This window comes from Erinaceus europaeus, chromosome 2 (assembly GCF_950295315.1).
Source record: "Erinaceus europaeus chromosome 2, mEriEur2.1, whole genome shotgun sequence".
NCBI lineage: Eukaryota > Metazoa > Chordata > Mammalia > Eulipotyphla > Erinaceidae > Erinaceus > Erinaceus europaeus.
In genome coordinates, this window is record NC_080163.1 from 81,993,775 (window position 1) to 82,017,893 (window position 24,119).

General features: G+C 35.0%; 1 protein-coding gene across 2 annotated transcripts in view; it reads left to right on the forward strand.

Moving 5' to 3' along the window:
• Nucleotides 1-19,361, forward strand: part of MICU3 (mitochondrial calcium uptake family member 3) — a 114,198-nt gene extending 94,837 nt beyond the window's left edge. For both annotated transcript variants that reach the window (XM_007516278.3, XM_016185238.2), the window contains 5 exons: nucleotides 794-965; nucleotides 8,723-8,831; nucleotides 12,566-12,723; nucleotides 13,955-14,023; nucleotides 16,975-19,361. In XM_007516278.3, coding sequence (XP_007516340.1) covers nucleotides 794-965; nucleotides 8,723-8,831; nucleotides 12,566-12,723; nucleotides 13,955-14,023 — 508 coding nt within the window. In that variant the 3' untranslated portion in view covers nucleotides 16,975-19,361. The remainder of the gene's footprint in view (nucleotides 1-793; nucleotides 966-8,722; nucleotides 8,832-12,565; nucleotides 12,724-13,954; nucleotides 14,024-16,974) is intronic.
• The last annotated feature ends 4,758 nt before the right edge of the window (nucleotides 19,362-24,119 follow it).

Here is a 24,119-nt window from a genome sequence, read left to right on the forward strand (position 1 = left end):
GTGGGGTCTTCAGTCCAGGGAAGCCTGGCCAGCATCCTGATGGCATCTGGAACCTGGTGACTGAAAAGAGAGTTAACATACAAAGCCAAACAAATTGTTAAAGAATCATGGACCCAAAGGTTGGAATAGTGGAGAGGAAGTGTTAGGGGGGTACTTACTGCAAACTCTAGTGTACTTCTGCTTTCAGGTATATATTTTGCACTAGTTTATGGGTAAGTGTGAACATATGCGCTCTCTCACAGAACCTGGTCTATATCTAGGTTTTGGGACTTTGTTAGAAAGTGAACCACCTGGGATGGAATTAGAGAATACTATGAAAGGAAAGGTCTCACCTGAGTAATGAAGCTGAAGGGTTGTCATTCCACACCTGAAGTCTCTGGACACAGTCTGAGCTGAAGCTTGTTGAGGTGGCAATTGTTGCGTTGACTGTTAATTTCATCTTAAGTGAAGATACTTTCTACTAGTATTCAATGCCATCCGTACCTATATATTTGTGGTTATTTTGATAAATATAAGAAGTTAATGAATAATAAAAATATGAACATTTGGGTGACTGTAGTTTTATGTATACTCAGATTAAAGTATATTACTAGGAATTCTTCATTTTCAATAAGTTAGAGTAAAAAATAAGAGTGTATATAGTGCTTACTACACAGTCACTCCTGATTTATTACACCTCTAAGATTTTTATCACCATTGATACAGATGAGAAAGCCTAAGTCCTGAGAGTCCAAATACCATCTGCTACCAACACTCCTCATTTCCCTTGTTCATTTATATATTTTTGTCATAGATTCATGGATAACCTCCAAACAGAAGTTCTAGAAATAGAATTCCTTTCCTACTCTAATGGAATGAATACTATCAGTGAAGAAGATTTTGCTCATATTCTTTTACGATACACAAATGTGGAAAATACTTCAGTATTTTTGGAAAATGTGCGTTACAGTATACCTGAAGAAAAGGTACCTAGCCCCCATATTTACAGTTACATGGCATTATTATGTGATTACAAAGAGCTATATTATCTTTTCCTGTTAGTTCACCAATTGATTAATAGACACTTTGACTATATTTCATTATATTTTCCCTCTAACCAAATGCTCCAGCGAATTTTTGACTAGTTACATTCCTAGATACACACCCATGTTTTTCTTAGATATACTGAAAATCCTTAAGGTTGTTATCAGTTGTTTTTTCTCAAATTATACATATCATTCTTCAAAAGAATTCTGCTGAGTTATATGTTATTTGATTACTACACTAACATTGCCTCATATAAAATAGCTTATATTGACATCAATTCATTCACACTTCATTCACTTCTATGATTTCCTTAATAAGAGGTCATTTGAAGACAGTCTTTGAAGAGTAAGTGATCTTATCAGCAGCTGAAGTGAGGTTTTTCTCAGTTTAGATAGTGTGAATGGTTAAAAACCTGAGACACCTGACTGTCTATTTGTTTTGTAGCAAATGTGTTGTCAGTAATTCTGAGCACTTGCATTATCTAGGGGTATTTGAATGCATCAGTGCAAACAAATAGAACTGACTTACAAGCATGGGATGTTTTGGCTATATTGTCTTCTATTTGTGTTTGTAATAGGATCAAGTTAATCTACCCAAGAAAAACTTGCAGAGTTTGACTTTGTTTAAAATGGACACACTGTGACAGTGCTAACAATTCTCCAAGACCTCTGATGAATGAGAAAAGGGGATTTGATGTAGTTGGCCTTTAGTAACATAACCTTTTGATCAGTGAAGTTTGTCCTCTTCACATGTCAAAGTAATTTTTTTGAATTCATAGCTATTTCCCAAACATAAACATTAAAATTGTACTTCTTTCTCAAGTTCCAAGGATATTATCTAAATCTTGAAGAATTTGATCTTTTTGCTCATATTTTTAAAATATTTTTATTATATTTATTTATTTATTGGACAGGGACAGCCAGAAATTGGGGGGTTGGTAGGGAGAGAGAAAGACAGAGAGACACCTGCAGCCCTGTTTCACCATTCATGAAGCATTTCCCCTGCAAGTGAGAACCAAGAGCTTGAAGCCGGGTCCTTGTGCACTGTGATGTGTGTGCTTAGCCAGGTGGGCCACCACCCAGCCCCCTCTTTTTACTTTTATCAAATGAAAAATTACAGAAATTTGTAATTCGATAAGTTCAATACAGAGTAAGCAGTACATGTGGAGCTATCTATACTGTTTTTTACATCTAAAATATTTTCAGAGTTTAAATTTTAGGTTATATGTAGCTTCTGAAAACCTCTAATTGATTGTATTTTAGCACTATAATCATTACAGTAAAAAAAAAATGTTTTGGGGGGCTGGGCAGTAGGGCACTGGGTTAAGTGCACAAGCAAGGCCCTGGTTCAAGCCCTCCAACCCCCCGATCTCCCCATCTCCCCACCTCCCCATCTCCAGCTCCCCAACTGGAAGGGGGGATTGCTTTGCAAGTGGTAAAGCAGGTCTGCAGGTGTCTATCTTTCTCTTCCTCTCTCTGTCCTCAACAGCAACAACAACAATAACAACAACAACAATAGCAATGGGGAAAAAAATGGCCTCCAGGAGGAGTGGATTCATAGTCCAGGCACCAAGCCTCAGTGATAACCTTAGAGGAATAATAAAATAATAATAATAATATATATTTTTAATATTTATTCCCTTTTGTTGCCCTTGTTTTATTGTTGTAGTTATTGATGTCATTGTTGTTGGCTAGGACATAGAGAAATGGAGAGAGGAGGGGGTGAGAAAGATAGACACCAGCAGACCTGCTTCACCACCTGTGAAGGGACTCCCCTGCAGGTGGGGAGCCGGGGGCTCGAACCAGGTTCCTTACGCAGGTCCTTCCGCTTTGCTCCATGTGCGCTTAATCCGCTGCGCTACCGCCCAACTCCTCTAAATTGTATTTTCATTTCTTTGTTTTTGTTACCAGGGTTATTGCTGGGACTCAGTTCCTGCACCATGAATCCACTACTCCTGGTGAACCCCCTCACACCACTCCCCCCTCCCCCTTTTTTTATTTAATAGAGACAGTGAGAAGCAGAAAGGGAAAGTGAAAAGAAAGGAAAAGAAAAAGAGAGATACTTGCAGAATTGCTCCATAATTTATAAAGCTTCTCCTACTGCAGGTGGAGACCAGGGACTTGAACTTAGGTCCATGTGTATGGTAATGTTTGTGTTTTACTGGGGCAATCCTGCCTGTACCCCAGAAATGTTTTTCCTAGTCTCATTAATAATTTATGAAGGGTCTAACTTCACATCGTAGTAAACACTTATTACCATCTGCCTTTTTCATTTCCTGGCAGATGAAAGTAGTAGTATCATGTTTTTAAGTTGCATTCCTTCAAGGAACAATGAGATTCAGCATCTTTTCCTGTTTTTTGTTTTGTTTTGTTTTGTTTTTTGGTGGTGGTGGTGGTGGTGGTTGGTTTGTTTGCTTTTTTTCATCTGTATATCTTTAGAAAAATGACAGTTCAAGACTTTCATCCATATTCTAATAAGATTATCTTTTTGTTACTGATTTGTAGTAGGGTTTAGTTGTTGTTTCTCTGCCACCAGTATTATTGCTGGTGCTCATCATTACCTGCACTGTGAAACCACTGCTCGTGGAGGCCTTTTTTCCCTTCTGATTTATAGTTTTACTCAATAGGACAGAGAGGAATTGAGAAGGGAAATAGTGGCAGAGAGGAAGAGAGAAGGATACCTGCAGACCCACTTCACTGCCTGTGAAGTATCCTTTTTTGCAAATGGGGAGTGGGAGCTCGAACCTAGGTCATTACACATGGTAATATGTCTCATCAACAAGGTGCACTACTGTTTGGCCTCCTGTGATAGGTTTTTTTATGTTAAATATTCTGGACACAAGACTTTTTTTTTATTAAAATATTTTTTATTCTTTTTTTAAAAACTTTATTTATTTATTATTGGATAGAGACAGAGAGAAATTGAGGGGAAAGGACGATAGAGAGGGAGAGAGACAGAGAGACACCTGCAGCCCTGCTTCAACACTCATGAAGCGTTCCCCCTGCAGGTGGGGACCAGGGGCTTGAACCCGGGTCCTTGCACACTCTAGTGTGTGCGCTTAACTAGGTGCGCCACCGTCTGGTCCCGACACAAGACTCTTATCAGGTATATGTTTTGCAAATATTTAAATCCCATGGGTTGTCTTGTTTATTTTCATGATTGAGGCCTTTGATGCACACAGATTTGTATTTTAATAGAACTCATTGATCTGTTTTTTCTCTTTTTTAATCATTTTGTATCATACTTAAAAAAAACTTTTGCCATTTTCAAAGTCATGAAGTCTTGTCGCTATGCCTTTTGTAAGATTTTTGTGGTTTTATTTATTAAATTTAGGTCTTTGACACACTGAATTTATTTTTGTCTTGAGCCAAGTAAGAGTTCAAATTTTTTCCTTTTTCTGTCCAAACTGTAATTTGTGTCATAAATGGTCTTGGTACCCTTGCTGAAAATCACCTAAATTTAGATAATTGGGCCCATTTGACGATTCTCAGTATATATACTTTGATGTTTTAATTTTTTAGCTATTATCATCATTTTATTTGTGGTACAATGCAAACTACTTTGCACTCCACTTAGAATAATTAGGACACATTCAAATCCCCAAGGTTTTTGTTTGTTTGTTTGTTTTTATTTCAGTGGTGGAGGTGGAGGAGGTAGAAAAGAAATGACCTTTTCTCCATGCTCCCAGAGGGCTAGAGAATGGGAAAGCTATCATGGGAGGGGGTGGGTTATGGAGATTGGGTGGTGGGAATTGTGTGGAGTTGTACCCCTCCTACCTTATGTTTTTGTTCATTAATCCTTTCTTAAATAAAAAATTAAAAAAAAAAAAAAGAAATGACCTTTTCTGTCAGCTTCTCAGACTGACTGTCCTCAATGTAATTAAGAATAGATTTCAGAATTAAGAATAGGTTTCAGGACCAGACAGTGGCACACACAGTGTATGAGCACATCACCATGAACAAAACCTGGATTCAAGCCTCCAGTACACACCTCAGGGGGAAGCTTCACAAGTAGTGAAGCAGTGCTGCAGTTGTCTCTCCCTCTACTTCCCTTTCCCTCTTAATGCCTTTCTGTGAAATAAGCTAAAGTAAAATTTTAAAAGAGTAATGGAATTAGTCAGTGGAATTCTACCTAATTGCTCAATGGAATTCCATGGAATACTACCCAACTATAAAGAAAAGAGAGAGAGAGAGAAAGAGAAATTATGCCACTCTTGACAACATCAGTGAAACTTAAGGTGATTATGCTAAGTGTAATAATTCACCAGGTAAGCAATAATATATAGTTTCACTCATATGTGGACTGTAAATAATCAAAGCAAATGAAAGGACAAAGCACAACAGAAATAACTTTTAGACCCCGGGAAATATGGTGGTAATCAGATGTAAAGTGGTAGAGAAATAGTTAGAGAGGTTTATTTTGATAGTATAGATGGCACTGGAACTGTGTCAGTAGGTATGGTGAGTCTGCTATATGTATAAAAGTGTAAAACTGCACTCCCAAAGTTTCATAGTATTTATATATTATCCCTATAGCAATACAATTTGATTTTTTTTTATTGTGACTCCAAGAAATGAGATTTACACAGGAAATGGGCCTCACACATTCACTAGACCACTGCTGAACAGCCTCTCCAGGCCATTTTTCCATTCTTTATTTTATAAAGAGACCAGAGAGAAAGTTAAAGAGGTAAAGAAGCACCTCTGCAGTGTTCCACTATCCATGGAATTTTCCTAGTGCTGTCCACAGTGCTCCCATGCGGTACACACACTTGAACCTGGGGCTTTACTATGATATTGTGCAAGCTCTACTGTGTAAGCTATCTTCTGTCCCTGTCCCACTCCCAGATTTTAAGTTAAACAATTTTTTACTGCCTTCAATGAGATCAGTACTTCTTTTATGTATTTTAAACTGTTATCTTTAAATATATACCTTGCAAATTTCCAAACACAACAGTTCAAAATACATAAAAGAAGTTCTATATTAAGCAGGTGATAACTCAGTATTAGACTAGAAAATTTACAATCTGAGACACTGTATACCAGGATCAATCTCCAGAACCACTATAGGCTACAGTTGAGCCATGCTTTGGTTCAGCGGCAGGCTCTGTCTCTCTCTATCTCTCTCCCTCCCTCTCATAAATAATGTTTAAATGTTTTTATGGTTTTGAATTTGACCTGCCTTTTCAAACAAGAAGCCTTTTTAAAAATAAATAAAGTCTGACTAATAAGCACTGTATTTTCTTGAATGTTGATTAGCTTTTTTTTTTTTTTATTCAAGAGGCACTGATCCTTGCTGTACTCACAATGTAATATCCAACACAGGGAATCACATGGGTGTTGATACAAAAGAAGGGAAATGGTCACAAACAGCAGTTGTTTTATCAGGGCAGCGGTGGTAATTTAGACAGTATGTGATTCCTTAAGGACCTACTAGATTGAGGGAATGTTCTGCTTTTTTTTTTTTATCACTTTATAGCTAAGAAAAACACTTTGCAGCACTTGGCCTGTAAAGGGTCACAGTGATTAAAAACATGACATTTAGGGCTAAATTACTACACCCAAGCCACCAAAAAAATAGTCTGACAAAAGAGCAATGTTATGGCTTTATCCTTACCAAGTGCACATGAGGTAGGTCACTGCAGACACCTGAGATCATTTCTCTTATGCTTAAAGAAAAAATATACCCTTCTACTTTTTTAATAATGTTACACTCTTTAGAAGTATTGCATTTTTGTTTATGCCTTGCTTAAAACTCTCATGCTCCTATTTTTCATTTTTACCAGCATTAATATGTCACCTTGAAACAGAAATTGTTGCTATGGCAGCTGGTCACAGTATAAGTAGTACAGTGACCAGTTGCCCTGGCAACAAGCTTGCTGCATAAGGACAAACCCCCTTTTGGCTCAGTCTCCCTAAGTGATTTAAGCAGCCTTCTTTGGAAAACATAGCAGGTGGGAACAGTTCACAGAGCAGAACCCAGGGTTGGGGTGGCCATAAATGAATTACAAGGAAAAGAAACATATGAAAGGGAAATACAGTAAGGCTTTTTGTGGCAAGTAAAGAAGAGCTGTGATTGAAGTGGAAACAGTGTTTACAAAAGTGCTATTATTGTCTTGATAGCAGATTGGTAACATGTTATTTATATAATGAATCACTGAATTTTAGTGAGTGACTTAAGTGAAAATATTCTCCTCTAGATCTTTTCCTAATTTCTCAGCACTGCCTTGTTATTGTCCTTTCTCTTTTTACTCCCATACGAAGGTCAAAATTTGTTAAGCTTATGCTCCTGACCCTCTACTCTTTGCTGTTTATTTCTCAGTTACATTAATTTTGCTGAAAGGTATATGTAAATTAAATAAAACTCCTTGTGTTTGAATAATACTTATTATCTGAGATACACTGTACTTATTTCAAATAACATTTCTATTTAAACGAATTATTAGTATTATTCAGTAGTAGTGATTGCTATTTATGTAAATGGCATTCAGATCCTTTCCATAATTCCATACTAAGCCCTGTGTTGGGCCTCCCAAGAGTCATTTTACCTCCTTCTGCTATGCTAGCAGCCTTTACAAAAGGAAGTAAAAATGCACTTCTGTTAGCTTATGCAACATCTTAGTTCTGCATCATCATAATAAAGACATTAATGGCTTTATGTTGAATTATGTTGAAGGAATAAATGCACATGGAAAACTTTTAAAGAATTATTTCTAGGCCAGGTGATGGCACACCTGGTTGAGCACACACATTATAGTGCACAAGGGCCCCTGGTTCAAGCTCCCAGTTCCCACCTGTAGGAGGAAAGTTTCACAAGTGATGAAACACTGCTGCCGGTGTCTCTATGTCTCTCTTCCATTCTATATCCTGCTTCTTCTCAATTTCTACCAGTCAAATAGAGATAATAAAAAATTAAGAATTATTTCCCTTTTTTCCTTATTATATTTACTTTCAGGGCTTAAGAAATTCAGGTCTATCCAAGCACATAATATAGTTATGTAATAGTTCAACCTGTTACCTATATTTTAATTTAAATCTAAGTTTATATTACCTGCATTTAATTTTTTTTAAACTCAATAAATTTTTAAACTAAAAAAAAAAAAAATTCAGATCTGCTATTAAAAGGTTGGAAGAAAAAGAAAGGGAGGGAGGAAAAAAGTAAGGGAGGAAAGAAGGAAAGGAGAAAAGGGAAAAGGGGAACTCAGGCCTGTGAGTCAAGGAGATAAAGCAGCAGAAACAGAAGTTTCATGTGTGAAGCTCAAGGTTCTATATTCCCTAAACCACATCCGCCAGAGCTCAGAAGTGCTTGTTTTCTCTTTCTCTTATAAAAATAAATGAATCTTTTTTAAAAATTCAGGCCTGAAATACATACTTCAAAATTGAAAGGTTTAAATTCATTTAGATTGCCACATTTTCTTGAAAACTATGATGATATGACAGTGTTTTAAAAATATTTCCATAAAATTAAATAAAATGTATTTCACCTATCACTCATAATAGTAGTACTCCCAGTGAAAAATAAACCTAAGTAAATTTTACGTTCTATTTGGAGAAAGGTTTCAGAATGTGCCCTAAAAATGTTTACTTATAGATTGTATTGAAGATACCTAACCTATTTTCTTCTAGTAAATACAAATACTTATTTTCAATAAATTTGGCAATACTGAATATAACTACTAAATATATTCCCAATATAGGGCATCACATTTGATGAATTCAGGTCATTTTTCCAGTTTCTGAACAACTTAGAAGACTTTGCAATAGCCTTGAATATGTATAACTTTGCAAGTCGTTCTATAGGACAAGGTAAGCAATCATTTTTTAAAATTAAAACAGAAAATAATTCTATATAATTTCTAGAACCTATAACAGCCATCACATTGCCTAAAATTTGTTATATGCTTTCAATAGAAAATCTGTTTTCTCTAAGTTAAAATTATGAGAACTATAGCTAAATGTTTGTATTATTTATTACATATTATGCATAAAATCTAAATTTTGTAGAACTTCAAAGAAGAAAAATCCTAATATCAATCATAAAAATGCTTGGTAATCTTGCAGACTATGTGTCTACCTATAAAAGATCCAGTCATGAACCAAACATCACTATGAGATTTATTTATTTTTACTTTTTTATTGGGGAGATTAATGGTTTTACAGTATATACAGCTGTTGGTACATGTGTAAAATTTCTCAGTTTTCTGCAGCCTAGGTCATCCTCTACCATCATGCACCAGGACCTCAAAGCTACTCTTTCCCTCCCCCCCACCCCACCTCAGAGACCTTTACTTTGGTGCAATACACCAAACCCAGTTCAAGTTCAATTTGTATAGCCCTTTTCTGTTCATATTTCTCAACTTCTGTCTATGAGTGAGAAGGATCAGATTTATATAACTAATTTTATTCACCATTCCTTCTGGATCAGATTCCTGAATTTTGTCAACAGAGCCACCTCTTAGTCATAGTGTTATATTATCTGAGTTATAAGAATAAAGTGCATAAAATGGGGAGAGTCTCTTCAACAAATAGTGTTGGAAAAATTAGGTTGAAATTTGCAGAAGAATGAAATTGAACCACTAAAATATTTCATCAAACACAAAAGTAAATTCCAAATGGATCAATGATTTGAATGTTGATCAGAAATTATCAAATACTTAAAGGAAAATATTGGCAGAACTCTTTTCCTTATAAATTTTAAAGACATCTTCAATGAAATGAATCCAATTACAAAGAAGACTAAATAAAAAATAAACCAATAGGACTACATCAAATTTAAAAGCTTCTGCACAGGAAAAGAAGCCACCCAACCAAAGAGACCCCTCACAGAATGGGAGAAGATCTTTACATGCCACACATCAGGCAAGAGGCAAAGGGCTCACCAAACTCAGCAACAAGAAAACAACCCCATCCAAGTATGGGGAGAGGACATGAATAGAATATTCACCCTAGAAGAGATCCAAAAGGCCAAGAAACATATGAAAATATGCTCCAAGTCATAGATTGTTAGAGAAATGCAAATAAAGACAACAATGAGATATGACTTCACTCCTGTGAGAATGTCATACATCAGAAAAGGTAGCAGCAACAAATGCTGGAGAGGTTGTGGGGACAAAGGAACCCTACTGCACTGTTGGTGGGAATGTCAATTGGTCCAACCCCTGCAGAACAACCTTGTGGAGAACTCTAAGAAGGCTAGAAATAGGGTGGAGGTATAGCATAATGGTTATGCAAAGAGAATTTAATGTCTGAGGCTCTCAAGTCCCAGGTTCAATCCCCCATACCTCCATAAGACAGAGCTGAGGAGTGCTCTGGTTAAAAAAAAAAAAAAAAGCCTAGAAGTGGACCTATCCTATGTGACCCTGCAATTCCTCTCCTGGTGATATATCCTAAGGAACCAAACACACCCATCCAAAGAGATTTGTGTATACTTATGTTCATAGCAGCACAATTTATAATAGCCAAAACCTGGAAGCAACCCAGGTGTCCAACAACAGATAAGTAGCTGAGTAAGTTGTGGTATATATATATATACACACACACAATGAAATACTACTCAGCTATTAAAAATGGTGAATTCACCTTCTTTACCCTATCTTGGATGGAGCTGAAGAAATCATGTTAAGTGAGAGTCAGAAGCAAAAGAATGAATATGGGATGATGTCACTCATAGACAGAAATTGAAAAACAAGATCAGAAGGGAAAACACAAAGCAGAACTTGGACTGGAGTTGGTTTTTTTGCACCAAAGTAAAAGACTGGGGTGCGGGGGTAGGGTTCAGGTCCTGGAACATGATGGCAGAGGAGGGCCTTATGGGGCTGTATTATTATGTGGAAATGTTATACATGTAAACACTGTTGTAAACCATTAATCTCCCAATGAAGAAATTTAAAAAGAATGAAGTACATGTCAAAAGGACATTATATGAACAAAATAAGACAACTTTTAAAAATGGCATATAAAACTGAACATCAATTTAATTTTATTTATTTTAAAAAATACAGCTGTCAAATAATTCAGAATGCTGTTTTCCTCAGGGCTAGTTCATTCTTTCCAGAAGTAATCTAACAAATTAAGTTCTTTTTCTAAGATTCTGTGACTACAACCACTTTCTATCCCCTCATGGTTATATCCTTTTTTTTTCTTTTTAAATATTCTTGCCATATGAATATTTCTGTGTACTGTATTTTGTATGATTTTATCTGTGTCAACCATAATCATAATGTAGTAAATGCTAATTCCCAATCTTAAACCTCATGAACAGTCTTACGATGTTGCTACCAATTTTAGTGGAGAAGCCAAGATGCAGAACCTAAATTCTAGTTGTAAATATGTATCTCCCAAAAAACATGAGTCTGTCACATAGTTTCATTATTTATTCTTGACGAAAAGTTGAAAAATTCATACTTCATAGATTCTCTGTCAAGTCTACATGTTTAAAATAGGCATTCTCTCAATACAACCCAATTTAGTGTTTTATAACCAATATCTTTGGAGACCTTGCTTTTGCTACCATAATAAACTTACGAATTAATTTTAAAAATAAAAAAATCAGTCTCTGTTTACCTGATTTAGAACATAAAGTTGCACTTTTTACTTTGTGGAGCTGGGAAGTAAATTAAAAAACAGAAACAATATCACACGAGCTATATTTCTCTCTTTCCTATGTTTACTACTTGTACATTAATTCAGTTTAATACCTCTTGAAAGGTCTTTTGTAATAACCACCTTGGGTGGTATTCCTGCCATTTTTTATTTTCCTCTCTGATGTTTCATAGACAACTCATAGAATAATCTCTCTAAAACACAGATTAACCTTTCTATAACACACTTCCTATGGAAGTCTTCTTAGTCTCTAAGTGCCTCTAAAGAAAGCACAGGCTCCTTGACTCAGTCACATTTTAGGGCTTCTCCAGCTCCTCTATGTCCGATAAAGTCTGCTCAAACCAATATACTCACTATATTTACTGTTTTATGAGTATACCTTATACTTTCCTGTGGTGCTTTTGCCTTTGTTTATTCAAGTCATCTCCTATTTCTGTAATCTGTAAGATCTCATCTTACAGAGAGTAGTTCAGTAGTAGTTCAAAATGCAAAATTGGAATCTTTCTTAATCACTGTCCCTCTCTCTCCTTTCCCTGCTCCACACTACAAACAGAAGTAATGACTAATTTTCCATATCCGTAATTCCTTGTTAGTACTTTCTGTGTGGTCCTATGCAATAACTGGTAACCCATGTGCTGCTGAACTGTAAGTTTCTTAACTTAATCGTCTCAATAACTTTTAAAATATATGACTGATAGATGCTCATTAAACATTTGTCAGATGTGAACATATTAACCGAAGATACAGCTACTTCTTCGCCCTTTTAATTAAAGCTACAAGAAGTTGTTGTTCTCTTTAAAAAAAAAAAGCACAATTAATGGAAAGTCATGTGTTGCATGACTCATATTTAGAAAAGGACATTTTATAACCACCCTAGTAATTAACATATTATAAGAATTTTATTAACAATCCATTCCTTTTTTGTAACATTTATCTAGATGAATTTAAGCGTGCCGTCTATGTAGCTACTGGCCTCAAACTTTCACCACATTTAGTGAACACAGTCTTCAAGATTTTTGACGTTGACAAAGATGATCAATTAAGTTATAAAGAATTTATTGGAGTTATGAAAGACAGACTGCATAGAGGATTCCGGGTAAACCTATACATTTCAATCCTATTGATATCCTTTTTAAAATTTGAAAGAAAAAAAAAACCCATGCATATTTCAAAAATACTTTATGATATAAGCTTAATATGATACATTAAAAATATAAGATTCTGTTTGCTTTCAAGAACAATTTGACCTGATAAAAGGTAGTCAGTTTGAATTTCAGTAGCTTACTTGAATACTCAAGTAATCTAAAGTCTTCATCCCAAGTTTTTTTGGAGTTGCCAAATATATTTGATTAACTTAGTCTACACGTTGTTCACATTTATAAGTATACAAAGAAATACCTCTACTTATTATGCTACACAATACAAATTTCTACTAGGAAAATTTTCATCTGTGCATATTCAGTAATTTTATGTAGGAAAATAATGGAACAAACTTTTTTTGTGTATTGAAATATTTTTTCCTGTTAATATCTTATACTGAACTACTAAGAATTCAGTTTTCCTCTGAAATGTGTTTTTAGGAACAAAATATACCACGACCCAATACATCTTTCTTCTTTGGCAAGAATACATACCTCTAAGTAGTTACATTCATCAAGTATCAAGATTCCTCTTGATGTTTTTTTTTTTTGTGTGTGTGTATGTGTGTGTCACTGTCCTCATTGAGCTAAAGCTTTCTCCAGTGCTGTGTGCCGGGGGGGGGGGGGGGGGGGCTCAAACTTCGATCACACACATGGCAAAACAGCACACTGCCAAAGTGTCTTGCTGGCCTTCCTCTTACTGTTTTTTATTTGTTTTTTGAAGATTTTTTAAAAATCTTGACTTATCTTAGTAAAGATACTGTGGACTTAACTGCCACCTAGTGGTTAGTTGTTGACATTTGCAATGGTCTCACAAATACACAAATAACTAAAAAGGTATTGACAACCATTTACTTTTCCTCAAAAATTTTGATAAGCTGCTCCACTTCTGGGGGAGACAGGAAAAAAAAGCTCTCCTGGTATAAAGGCACTGTGACTTTGATGGTGTGTGCAGTGAGCTGCATATGCACACACACACACACACACACACATACACACACACACATCACACATCACACAGTATTAAATCAGTAGAAAAGTTCTAGAGTAGTTTGATAAAATTAAAATGTGAACTATGCAGTAAACCTCTAACACTATTTTTAGTTACATATATATTGCATATCATGTTCCTGTATCATTATATCTTCATATTGACATTTGTACAATTTTTAAATCCTTTGTCTACAGGGCTATAAAACAGTTCAGAAGTATACTACTTTCAAATCCTGCCTCAAGAAGGAACTTCATAGCAGATAAGTATGTTAACTTCTCTGTCTAAATTTATTCAATAACAGTGAAGAAAAAGTCAATTAATTTTTCTGTTATGACACCTAGGAAATAAACTGAAATAGAATTTATATTATATTTTTAAGCCACTTGCTGAATTTAAATATTAGTATTTCAATGATTTCACTCAAAACTAATAATTCAATTTAAGCCTTAGACTTTATAACAAAGCATTAGGTTGTTACTACTGAGTTTTGGTGATCCAAAAGTAAACTGGAACTGCCCTGGTGACTCAGCAGATAGAGCACAAAGCCTGTATACATGGGTCCTCAGGTTACCATATATGCCAGATTAGAGCAGTACTCTGACATCTCCATCTCCATCTCTCCCTCTCCTTCTCTCCCTCTCAGACTCCCTCTCACCCTCTCCTTTTCACCTCCCTCTCCCTCTCTCCCTCTCTGCCCCCCCCACCCCTCCTTCTCTCTTTCCCTCTCTCTGTCACAATTAAATCAGTCTTTTAAATGAACATGAATAAATACTCATCTGACTGGAAGTCTCCTCAAGTACCCTGATTGAATTTTTTTTCTGTTTAACTGCCATTTTGTATCAAAGCAAATACAATATGGTGAATTCAAAACAGGTCTTTATTTTATAGAGGCTGGGGTGATGGTTTACACATAGGATATGCATATATAAGATTCCAAGTTCCATTCCCATTCCCAAGACCACATATGCTATAGTGATAATCTGGTGTTCTCTCTCTTATTCTGAACATATGTTTAAAATTGGATTTTATCTATGATCATTGTCATATAAACCATATTTATTGTTAACTTTTACTATCATAGTTCCAATCACCTGCTACAGTAATAGGAGTTACTTTTTGAGCTTTTTAAAGTACCTGCTATTATGCTAGCTGTTCTCTCATTTAACCTCCATAGACTGATACTGCATTTTATAGCAGAGAAATAGAGACTTAGTGAGTAATTTGTCCAAGATAGCTTGTTACTAGAGAACTATGATATCAGCCTCATTCTGTCTGAGAAAATAGTATGTGTTTGGTACCATATGGAATCATTTGGGGAAATACTTGTATAAGTATAATTTTAATATTTTTACTACACTTTTACCATAGTTAAGAAAGATTTCAAATTGTTTCAATGCAGAGAAGCATCAAACTGCTGAACTCTGTGATGAGGGGTTCATTTTTCCTTTTGAAAGTGAAATATAGGGCTAGCAAAATAACTCACCTGGAAGGGTACCTATTACACCATGGGTAGAGAAGAGAGGGTAGCTTCTGGAAAGAAGGAGAAGGATAAAAAGAAAGAAAGAGAGAGAGAAAGAAAGAAAGAGAAAGGAAGGAAGGAAGGAAGAGAAGGAAGGGAGAGAGAGAGGAAGGAAGGAAGGAGAGAAGGAAGGGGAGGAGGGAGGGAGGGAGGGAAGGAAAGAAAGGAAGGAGAGAGAAAATAGAGTTCACGTGCTTGCTTCGGCAGCACATATACTAAAATTGGAACGATACAGAGAAAAAAAAATGAAGAAGAAAATAGAGTTCACCAGGATCAGTGGAATCACTCAGGTTCAAATCCCCCCATGAAGCCCTAGTGCCAAAAACAGAATAAAATAAACTCTAGCTATAAAAAATGTTTATTTTCTCTATGTTTGGAGCAATTAGGTCTTTATATGCAGGTTTTGTTCATTTATATATGCTGCAAGTCTGTGTGCTTCTTCCTGCTTTTCTCAAGCTTAAGACTTTTGTTTGTTTGTTTGTTTTTAATTTTTTATTTAAGAAAGGATTAATGAACAAAAACATAAGGTAGGAGGGGTACAACTCCACACAATTCCCACCACCCAATCTCCATAACCCACCCCCTCCCATGGTAGCTTTCCCATTCTCTATCCCTCTGGGAGCATGGACCCAGGGTCGTTGAGGGTTGCAGAAGGTAGAAGGTATGGCTTCTGTAATTGCTTCCCCGCTGAACATGGGCGTTGACTTAAGACTTTTATATTTGGTGTTTGGGGAGTTGGCGCAGCAGGTAGAAAGCACACCTGCCATGCATGAGGCCTTGAATTCAATCCCAGCTCCAAGTATAGAGATAGATGGAACTTCATGAATGATAGAACAGTGCTTTCTTGTCTGTCTTCTCACTTCCTCTCTCCCATCAATCTATTCCTGTTTCCTTCTCTTTTGGAAAAATACAGAATTTTAAAAAAGGGTTGGGGCAGCTCAGCACATGTATCTGGTCCTGGATTTGTGGCCCAGCACTGCATAGAAAAACATTACATTTGTCTATACCAGTATTTCCCCAAATGCCCCAAAGGATACCTATGTATACTATTCTAAAAACAAAGAAACAAAAATTCCTTAGTCAAATGAATTTGAGAAATAGCATAAGAAATATCGTGAGACAGATTCCCTCCCCGTAATTTAGCAAATCCTAATATGCTACTATTCATCTGTCTCTAAACAGAAGATGACAGTCTTTATTATTTGTAAAGCAGCTTTGAGGCAGATTTATCTATGGCTATTAACTGTTGTGATTAAACTAATAACAGCAAAAAAGTCAGACATTTCAATCTTTGTTTTATGGTACTTTATATTAGCCTTTAAGAACTTACATATGAAAAACACTTAAAGAGTAGGACCATGTCATTTATTTGTCCATATAGATAGTATTCCTAACCATCTTATAGTAGTGTCACACTGACACCTTAATTTCTCAGTAGTAGTACATAAAACCATAGATTTACATGAATGAATCATAGATTTACATGAATACTTGTAAGCTTTTATAAAACTGATAAAGTTACAAAACAAAATACCTTTTGTAGGAAATGTTTTCAGTTATCCTTGATTCTACATTTTCTGATGATCTTTTTAATTTGTATCTTACTGTTTCATATTATTAATATGATAATATCTGATTAATACTATCACCCTCAATTTTATCCTAAGTAAATACTGCTTTTGTTTTTTTAATTAGGTACTCAAAGCAGAGTTGGAGTAATTATTCTATAAATGACAAAAGAAGCAAACGTTTCAGAGAGCAGAAGTAGTTCTGAGATCAGAACTTGTAGAAATGAAGGAAAAGATGAAACACTAAGAAAAGTATACATTTCTTGAACTAAATTCGTGAAGATAGGACAGATAAAATGTGTCTTATTGTCAACTAAAAACGTTATATATTATCAACCTGAGCTCTTACCTTGACTTACTGAACTTTTTCATTCCCTTCAGAAGTATATGGATACTTCTGATGATTGTATAAAATTGTGTTTTCATTACTTTTTATTTATCAGCAATTTGCCTCATTTCAAAGTAACATGACTCTTAAGAATGTAGATCACATAAAAATGAACAATGTATTTGTTTTAGTTTTGAACTGTGAACTTTTCAAAAAAATGAATATTCCTTGAGATTTATCTGCCCACTTTTAGAGTTGTTAATGAATCCTCATTACTTGCCCTTATAAAAACTATTTTTAAAAACAAATTAAAATTAATCATAGTTTACATTGCACTTTAAGTTTTTTATTTGTTTGTGTTTATTTGTTTTTGTCTTCACTGGGACTTCAGTGCTCCAGGTTAACTTTTTGAGACACACAGAGAGAAAAACACAGCCTTACTGAAGCTTTTTTCAGTATGGTAGGGGCCAGGCTTGAAACTAGTTGATGCCCATGACAAAGCAAGCATAGTGTCCAAGTGAGCTATTTTGCTGACCATGTAGTATAACTTTTAAAGTACTTAATATATATTGTTTAAATCATTTTGTTATTGTTCATTTACCAAAGGTAACATAATGATATCCTTTTATTTATACAGTAATTTAAAATGTAGGATATTTTTTCTCAAAAAAATAAGTCTTATGTTGTTGATGATGGTATAAACAGTGGTAGCTGTAGCAGTACTTACTGTTTCTGTCTTAAATATGATTTTACTCTGATTGCAAAAGTGTATGTTAGTAACTAGTAGTAAAAATAATATCTTTCACCTGTATAGCTTGTTATATATTGTTAGTACATGTGTGTAGACTCAAAATAAATACTATGATAGGCTAACATCAAATGGCTTAATAACTGATAGTATATATTAGATACAAATTAATATTTTATCTCTTGCAAAAGGACCTGATACAAAAGTGATGCTAAACAATCAGTAACTTAAATATAATGGTTTCTAATTTGTGTCGTAAAGGAGAAAAAAAAAAAGTTTTCTGTGGAAAAATAATGTGATAGCAATTAATGAAAATCTGTTTAATTAAAAATAAATAGTTTGTTAAAGGATAGTATACCAAAGTAGAATGATTATTAAAAATGACATATTCCTAAATTACATGTGGAAAGTAGTTCTTTAGTTTCTCTTCTAAAATGTACTAAATGTGAATTATAAACACTCCAACTATTTTCTTGTTTTTGCATATGAAATTGAAAACTTTGTTTTTTAAGTTGTTAATGTGAAATTGATTAATTCTATTTTAGCCTATTTGTAAAAGTATTGTTTTTTAGTAAATGTTATTACCATTGGTTATGTATATGTTAAACTTTTTATATTCTTTACCTGATATTATTTATTACACTGATACAGAAATATGTAATTCATAAATTTGAGTGACTCACATAATAATGTCTTAATTTCACCTACTTTGAAGGTTGATTTAACTGACCAAATGAAAATGGCTACCACTCATTTATTATGCTCCAGGTCTGTTTTAGTCTTAAGATAATTTTTAAATGCAATTTATTTCTACCTTTGACCATGATTTATTTTGCATACATGGGAAAACTTCTATTTAAACAGTCTTAGAAATAAAGATTAAAAACTGAGTTTTTTCATTAATATTATCATCCTGACACTCCCCTAAGTGATACTACATTTGCAATTTTTTATTCTTTGTTGTTTATTGGGAAGAATGAATATTTATCTATTTACAATATTATAGACATAATATAAGAATGAAATTATAAGAAATATACTGATCAATTAAAATAGGAAAAGTAGTAGATTACAGTGGTTCCCTTCAATATTAACATCTTGATGTTTATTATTTATAAAATGGGAGATAAAATGTCTCACTTGATTATTGTTTATATCAATATTTTAAGTTCTTCAAAGTAGTAATATGCTAAATACATGTATGCTATTATTCTGAATATTCCCTCCTACAAACGTTTATTTCTGAAGAGAATATATATATATAAATTTTTAGTATCCTTTTAACAAAAAATCTGCACGATAAAAGCCTAATTATTTCATATTGAATTAATTTACCCTAAGTTCCCATTTACGGTTCTGAGTATAAAATTATAAACAACTTGCCATACCCATCATTATATTATCTTGAAATAAATGTACCTGCTCTTGGATCAAGAAACTTTGTACTTTGCATTAATCTATGCTATGGACTATTATCTTTGAAAGATGTAATTCCTGTTCTTTGGTCACTGTACCCTCTGTTTTGGCAGTACACATCAATTGAATTAAATTTGCCAAATAGCATTATAGGTAAATAAATCACATAGCCATAAAGTCTCAAAGTACATAATAAGATTTTATACACTAATCAACTCTAGAAATTTACTAGTTTTACTAAATTAATACTTAGTGTGCTTTTTCTTTACATTTTTTAAAAATTTCTTTACTGGGGAATTAATGGTCTATAGTCGACAGTAAAATACAATAGTTTGTACATGTGTAGCATTTCTCAGTTTTCCACATAACAATTCAACCCCCTTTTCTTTACATTTTAAAACAATGCTTTACTTCCAAATGATATGAAAATTTTTTCTTTTTTTTTATTTCTTTACTGGGGGGATTAATAGTTTACAGGATATGAAATTCTTAACTGTAGTATTCAATCAGTATAGAACAAAAATTTAAATGATAATTCATTGTGGGTTTTTTTCTTTCTTTTTAAAAATATTTATTAATTTATTCTGAATAGAAAAATTGAGAGAGGTGGAGGGGGGACAGGGAAAGAGAAAGAAAGACGCCTGCAGTACTGCTTTGTGGCTTATGAAAATTCCCTGCCCTGTAGGTGGGGACTGGGGACTTAAACCCGGGTCCTTGTGGATAGTAACATGTGTGCTCAACCAGGTATGCCACCACCTGGCACCTTTTTTTTTTCTTTCGGTTGGCAGAATTTTGTTTCTTACTACCTCTTGAAAAAATGGCACACCTCACAATTACATCTTAAATTCTATAAAATATTGTTGGATGAAAATCAACACAAGATACAATTTCTCTTTTATAATTACCTTTGTATCAGTATTCTGATAAGCATCTTAAAAGCTGAGTACTATGTCTGTAGTTATATCTGTATATATATAAAATTCTCAGATGTAAAAGCATTGCTATAAGTTTTCCAGAAAAGACACATTTTGTCCAATATTGTAAGAGAAAAAAAGGAAAGTATTTATAGCATATAGCACAGAAAAAAAGTAAAACAAAGGAAATACCTGAATGAAGATAGACCTTTTAAAATTTCTGTATTAATGATTTAATAATGATTAACAAGATTTTAAGATAACAGGGGTACAATTCCATATAATTCCCCACCACCAGAGTTCTGTGTTCCACCCCTCCATTGGAGGGCTCCTGTTTTTTTTTTTAATTTAATAATGATCTGCAAGCCTGTAGGATAAGAGGGGTACAATACCACACAATTCCTACCACTAGAGTTCCATTTCCCATCCCCTCCATTGCAAGCTTTCCTATCCTTAGCCCTCTGGGAATATAGACCCAGGATCATTGTGGGGTGCAGAAGGTGAAAGCTCTGGCTTTTGTAATTGTTTCTCCACTGGACATGGGTATTGGCAGGTTGATCCATACTCCCAGCCTGTCTCTGTCTTTCCCTAGTGGGGCAGGACTCTGGAGAGGTGTGAGGTTGCAGGACACACTAGTGAGGTGATCTGCCCAGGTAAGTCCAGGTGGCATCATGGTAGCATTTGCAACTTGGTGACTGAAAATCATTAAGATACAAAGCAGAACAAACTGGGGACCAGCAATGGCATGGTTAAGTGCAAAGTGCAATGATGGCACAAACATCCCGTAAGGATAATTCCTACAGTCCTCAGATCCCCACCTGCTGGGTGGGGGCTAGCTTTCTCACCCCCTCTCTGTCTTCTCCTCCTTTCTCAATTTCTTTCTGTCCTATCGAACAACAGCAACAACAACAATGGGAAAAAAGAAAAAAGATGGCAGCCAGGAGCAGGGGATTTATAATGCAAATACCTACCAAACCCAGTGATAACCCTAGAGGCAAAAAACAACAGCAACAACAAAACAGAACAATTTGTTTACTTAAATAGGAACCCAGAGGTTAGAATACAGGAGATGTTGGTCTCCATTTTGGAAAAAGCTAGGAAATCTCTAGGTATATTCTAAGGGGTCCTTGACTTTACTTAGTGTTGCCTGAGCCCTACAGCTAACATGCAGGTGGACTAATGGTATTGTCTGGGGAGATGGTGTCAGAGTTGGAGATAGGACTATAAAGCTGGATCAGAGAAGAGAGCAGCTCCCAAATATGGGAAAAGTATATAAATGGAGGGTTCCTTATTCTTTATCCCTCTGGGAGTATGGACCAAAGATCTTTATAAAGATCAGATGGTAGAAGGTCTGGCTTCTGTAATTGATTCTCCACAGACATGGGAGTTGGCAGATCAATGCATACCCCCAGCCTGTTTCTATCTTTCTCTAGTGGGGTAGTTCTCTGGAGAGGTGAGACTTTAGGACACGTTGGTGAGGTCATTTTCCCAAGGGAAGTCAGGATAGCATAATAATAACATCTGCAACTTGGTGGCTGAGAGGTAATAGGATATAAAGCAGGATGAATTGCTTAATAAACAGGAACCCAAAGGTAGCACAAGAGCAGATGAAATCAGGGGCCTTCATGTGGGAAAAAGCTAGGAAACATGATAGTTAACATACAGGTGAACTAAAAATATTGTCTGGGAAGATGGTATCAGAGTTGAGAATAGGACTAGAAAACTGGACTAGGGCAGAGAGTAGCTCCCAAACATGAGGAAAGCATGTAACTATCATTAACCCATACCCCATCAATCTGATCTAGGATATATATATATATATATATATATATATATATATATATATATATATATATATATATATTCATATTTAACACAGGAGCCTTTGAAACTTCTGTGTCCTTGTCAGTCTGAGCAAAGATAGACTTTTTAACATTAGCATTGAGTAGGCTATTTTTAGAAAAAAATAAATGTAAAGAGACTCAAGTTAAATCAATAAGGACAATACATCATTTCACACATCAGCCATTTTACTCCACCATCATAGGACACTAGCTCCCCAGCACCCCTTAACATTTTCCCCCATTGCACATCTATCTTTCTTAATTTTCAGAATTTATGGGAAAGACCACAGTCCATTAAGGCTTTATGTTTCACTGTCCCTTGCTTGGTTTCCTATGATCCACTAAGAGTGAGATTATCTAATATTTTTTCTCCTATCTTATTTTGCTGAACATAATTCTCTCTCATTCCATCCATATTGTAGCAAATAAAAGATTTCATTATTTCTTATACTGAGTAGTATTCCTGTGTATATATGTCACAACTTCCTTAACCACCTGCCAGTTCTTGTATACTTGGGTTGTTTGTTTCTAAGTTTGGCTATTATAAATAGTACTGTTGTGAATATTGACTAATAGGTTTCACTTACTGCTATTCTGGCTGTATTTCATAGAAAAGACCTTGTTTAGAAAAGATCATTTCTATCTGTCCTGTCAGATTTCTCCTGCCTGGTATTTCAAAGTTGATGTTATTTTGTTCTGAGTTGAGTAGATAAAGGTCTTTATTTAAAACCACTATCTTCATACCATTGCTCCTGACTTCAACTGGACTAGTCTGTATCTTTGAATTGACTTGCCCTCTGAATCATTTTCTATTTGCATACATGTATGTTAGAATAGCATGAGTTATACAGTCTTAAAACAGAAATGTTTCATAAAAAATTTCAGCTGACCCCATTTACACTAAAGCCTTCAGAGAAACTTGGATCCTTCAGTTCTTAAATCTTTCAGAAAGTCTTCAGACTCAGCCTGCCTTGTCTCAGGTGTTATGTTGCAGGTATTTAAGGTCTCATTGAACTATAAAGTATTTTCATCTGTTTCTGAATTTTAAAAAATTTATACCTGTCCTGTCTTTTCTAGTCTTCTGTCATGTTTGTTTAATTTCTGTATGTTCTGTCATTTTGGTAGGTCTTAAGAGGGAATGGGAAAATGTATGCCCAAAACAATTAACCTCAACACACAGAATATATGTGGAAACACCTATTGGGAACATAACAGTTACATCTGAAGATAGGCTACAAGTATATTTAACAAGGGGGAGGCATAAATTCATGTATTTAATGAGTTGTCACTGAACTGCTTTTTACTATATGTTTTCCTTTTCTAAAGAAAATTATATTGTGCTAATAATGGTTTACTTTTCAAAAAAAAAAAAAAAAAAAAAGCACATTTTAAAACCCAGAATGTTAATCTAGAAGATCGGGACTATATCATGAAGGTCATGTATTTGAGGATTTCTCCACATATAGCTAGGCTACTTTTTTTTTAGGTTTTATTTATTTATAATGAAGAGAGAGAGAACCAAACATCAGTCTCGTACTTATGCTGCGGGAGGTTGAAACTCATGACCTCATGGCTTGAGAGTCCAATGCTTTTTCCACTGCACTACCTAACATAGATCACGGTTAGGTTACTTCTTAAAGCAGGTAGGGAAGATTTAAAAGAATAATAGTGATTGTGACTATACAAAGTTATCAGAGGGTTTAAACTTTGAAATTAGGGGTGGAAAAGGGATTCATTTATGAAATAACTTCATAGAAATACAGCACTAGAGGGGGGTGGGCACAGCAGGTTAAGCAAACGTGGCACAAAGCGCAAAGACTGCATAGGGATCCCGGTTAGAGCCACCAGCTCCCCACCTGCAGGGGAGTCGCTTCACAGGCAGTGGAGCAGGTCTGTAGGTGTCTATCTTTCTCTCCCCGTTTCTGTCTTCCCCTCCTCTCTCGATTTCTCTCTGTCTTATCCAACAGCGAACGACATCAACAACAATAATAATAACCACAACAAGGCTTACAAGGGCAACAA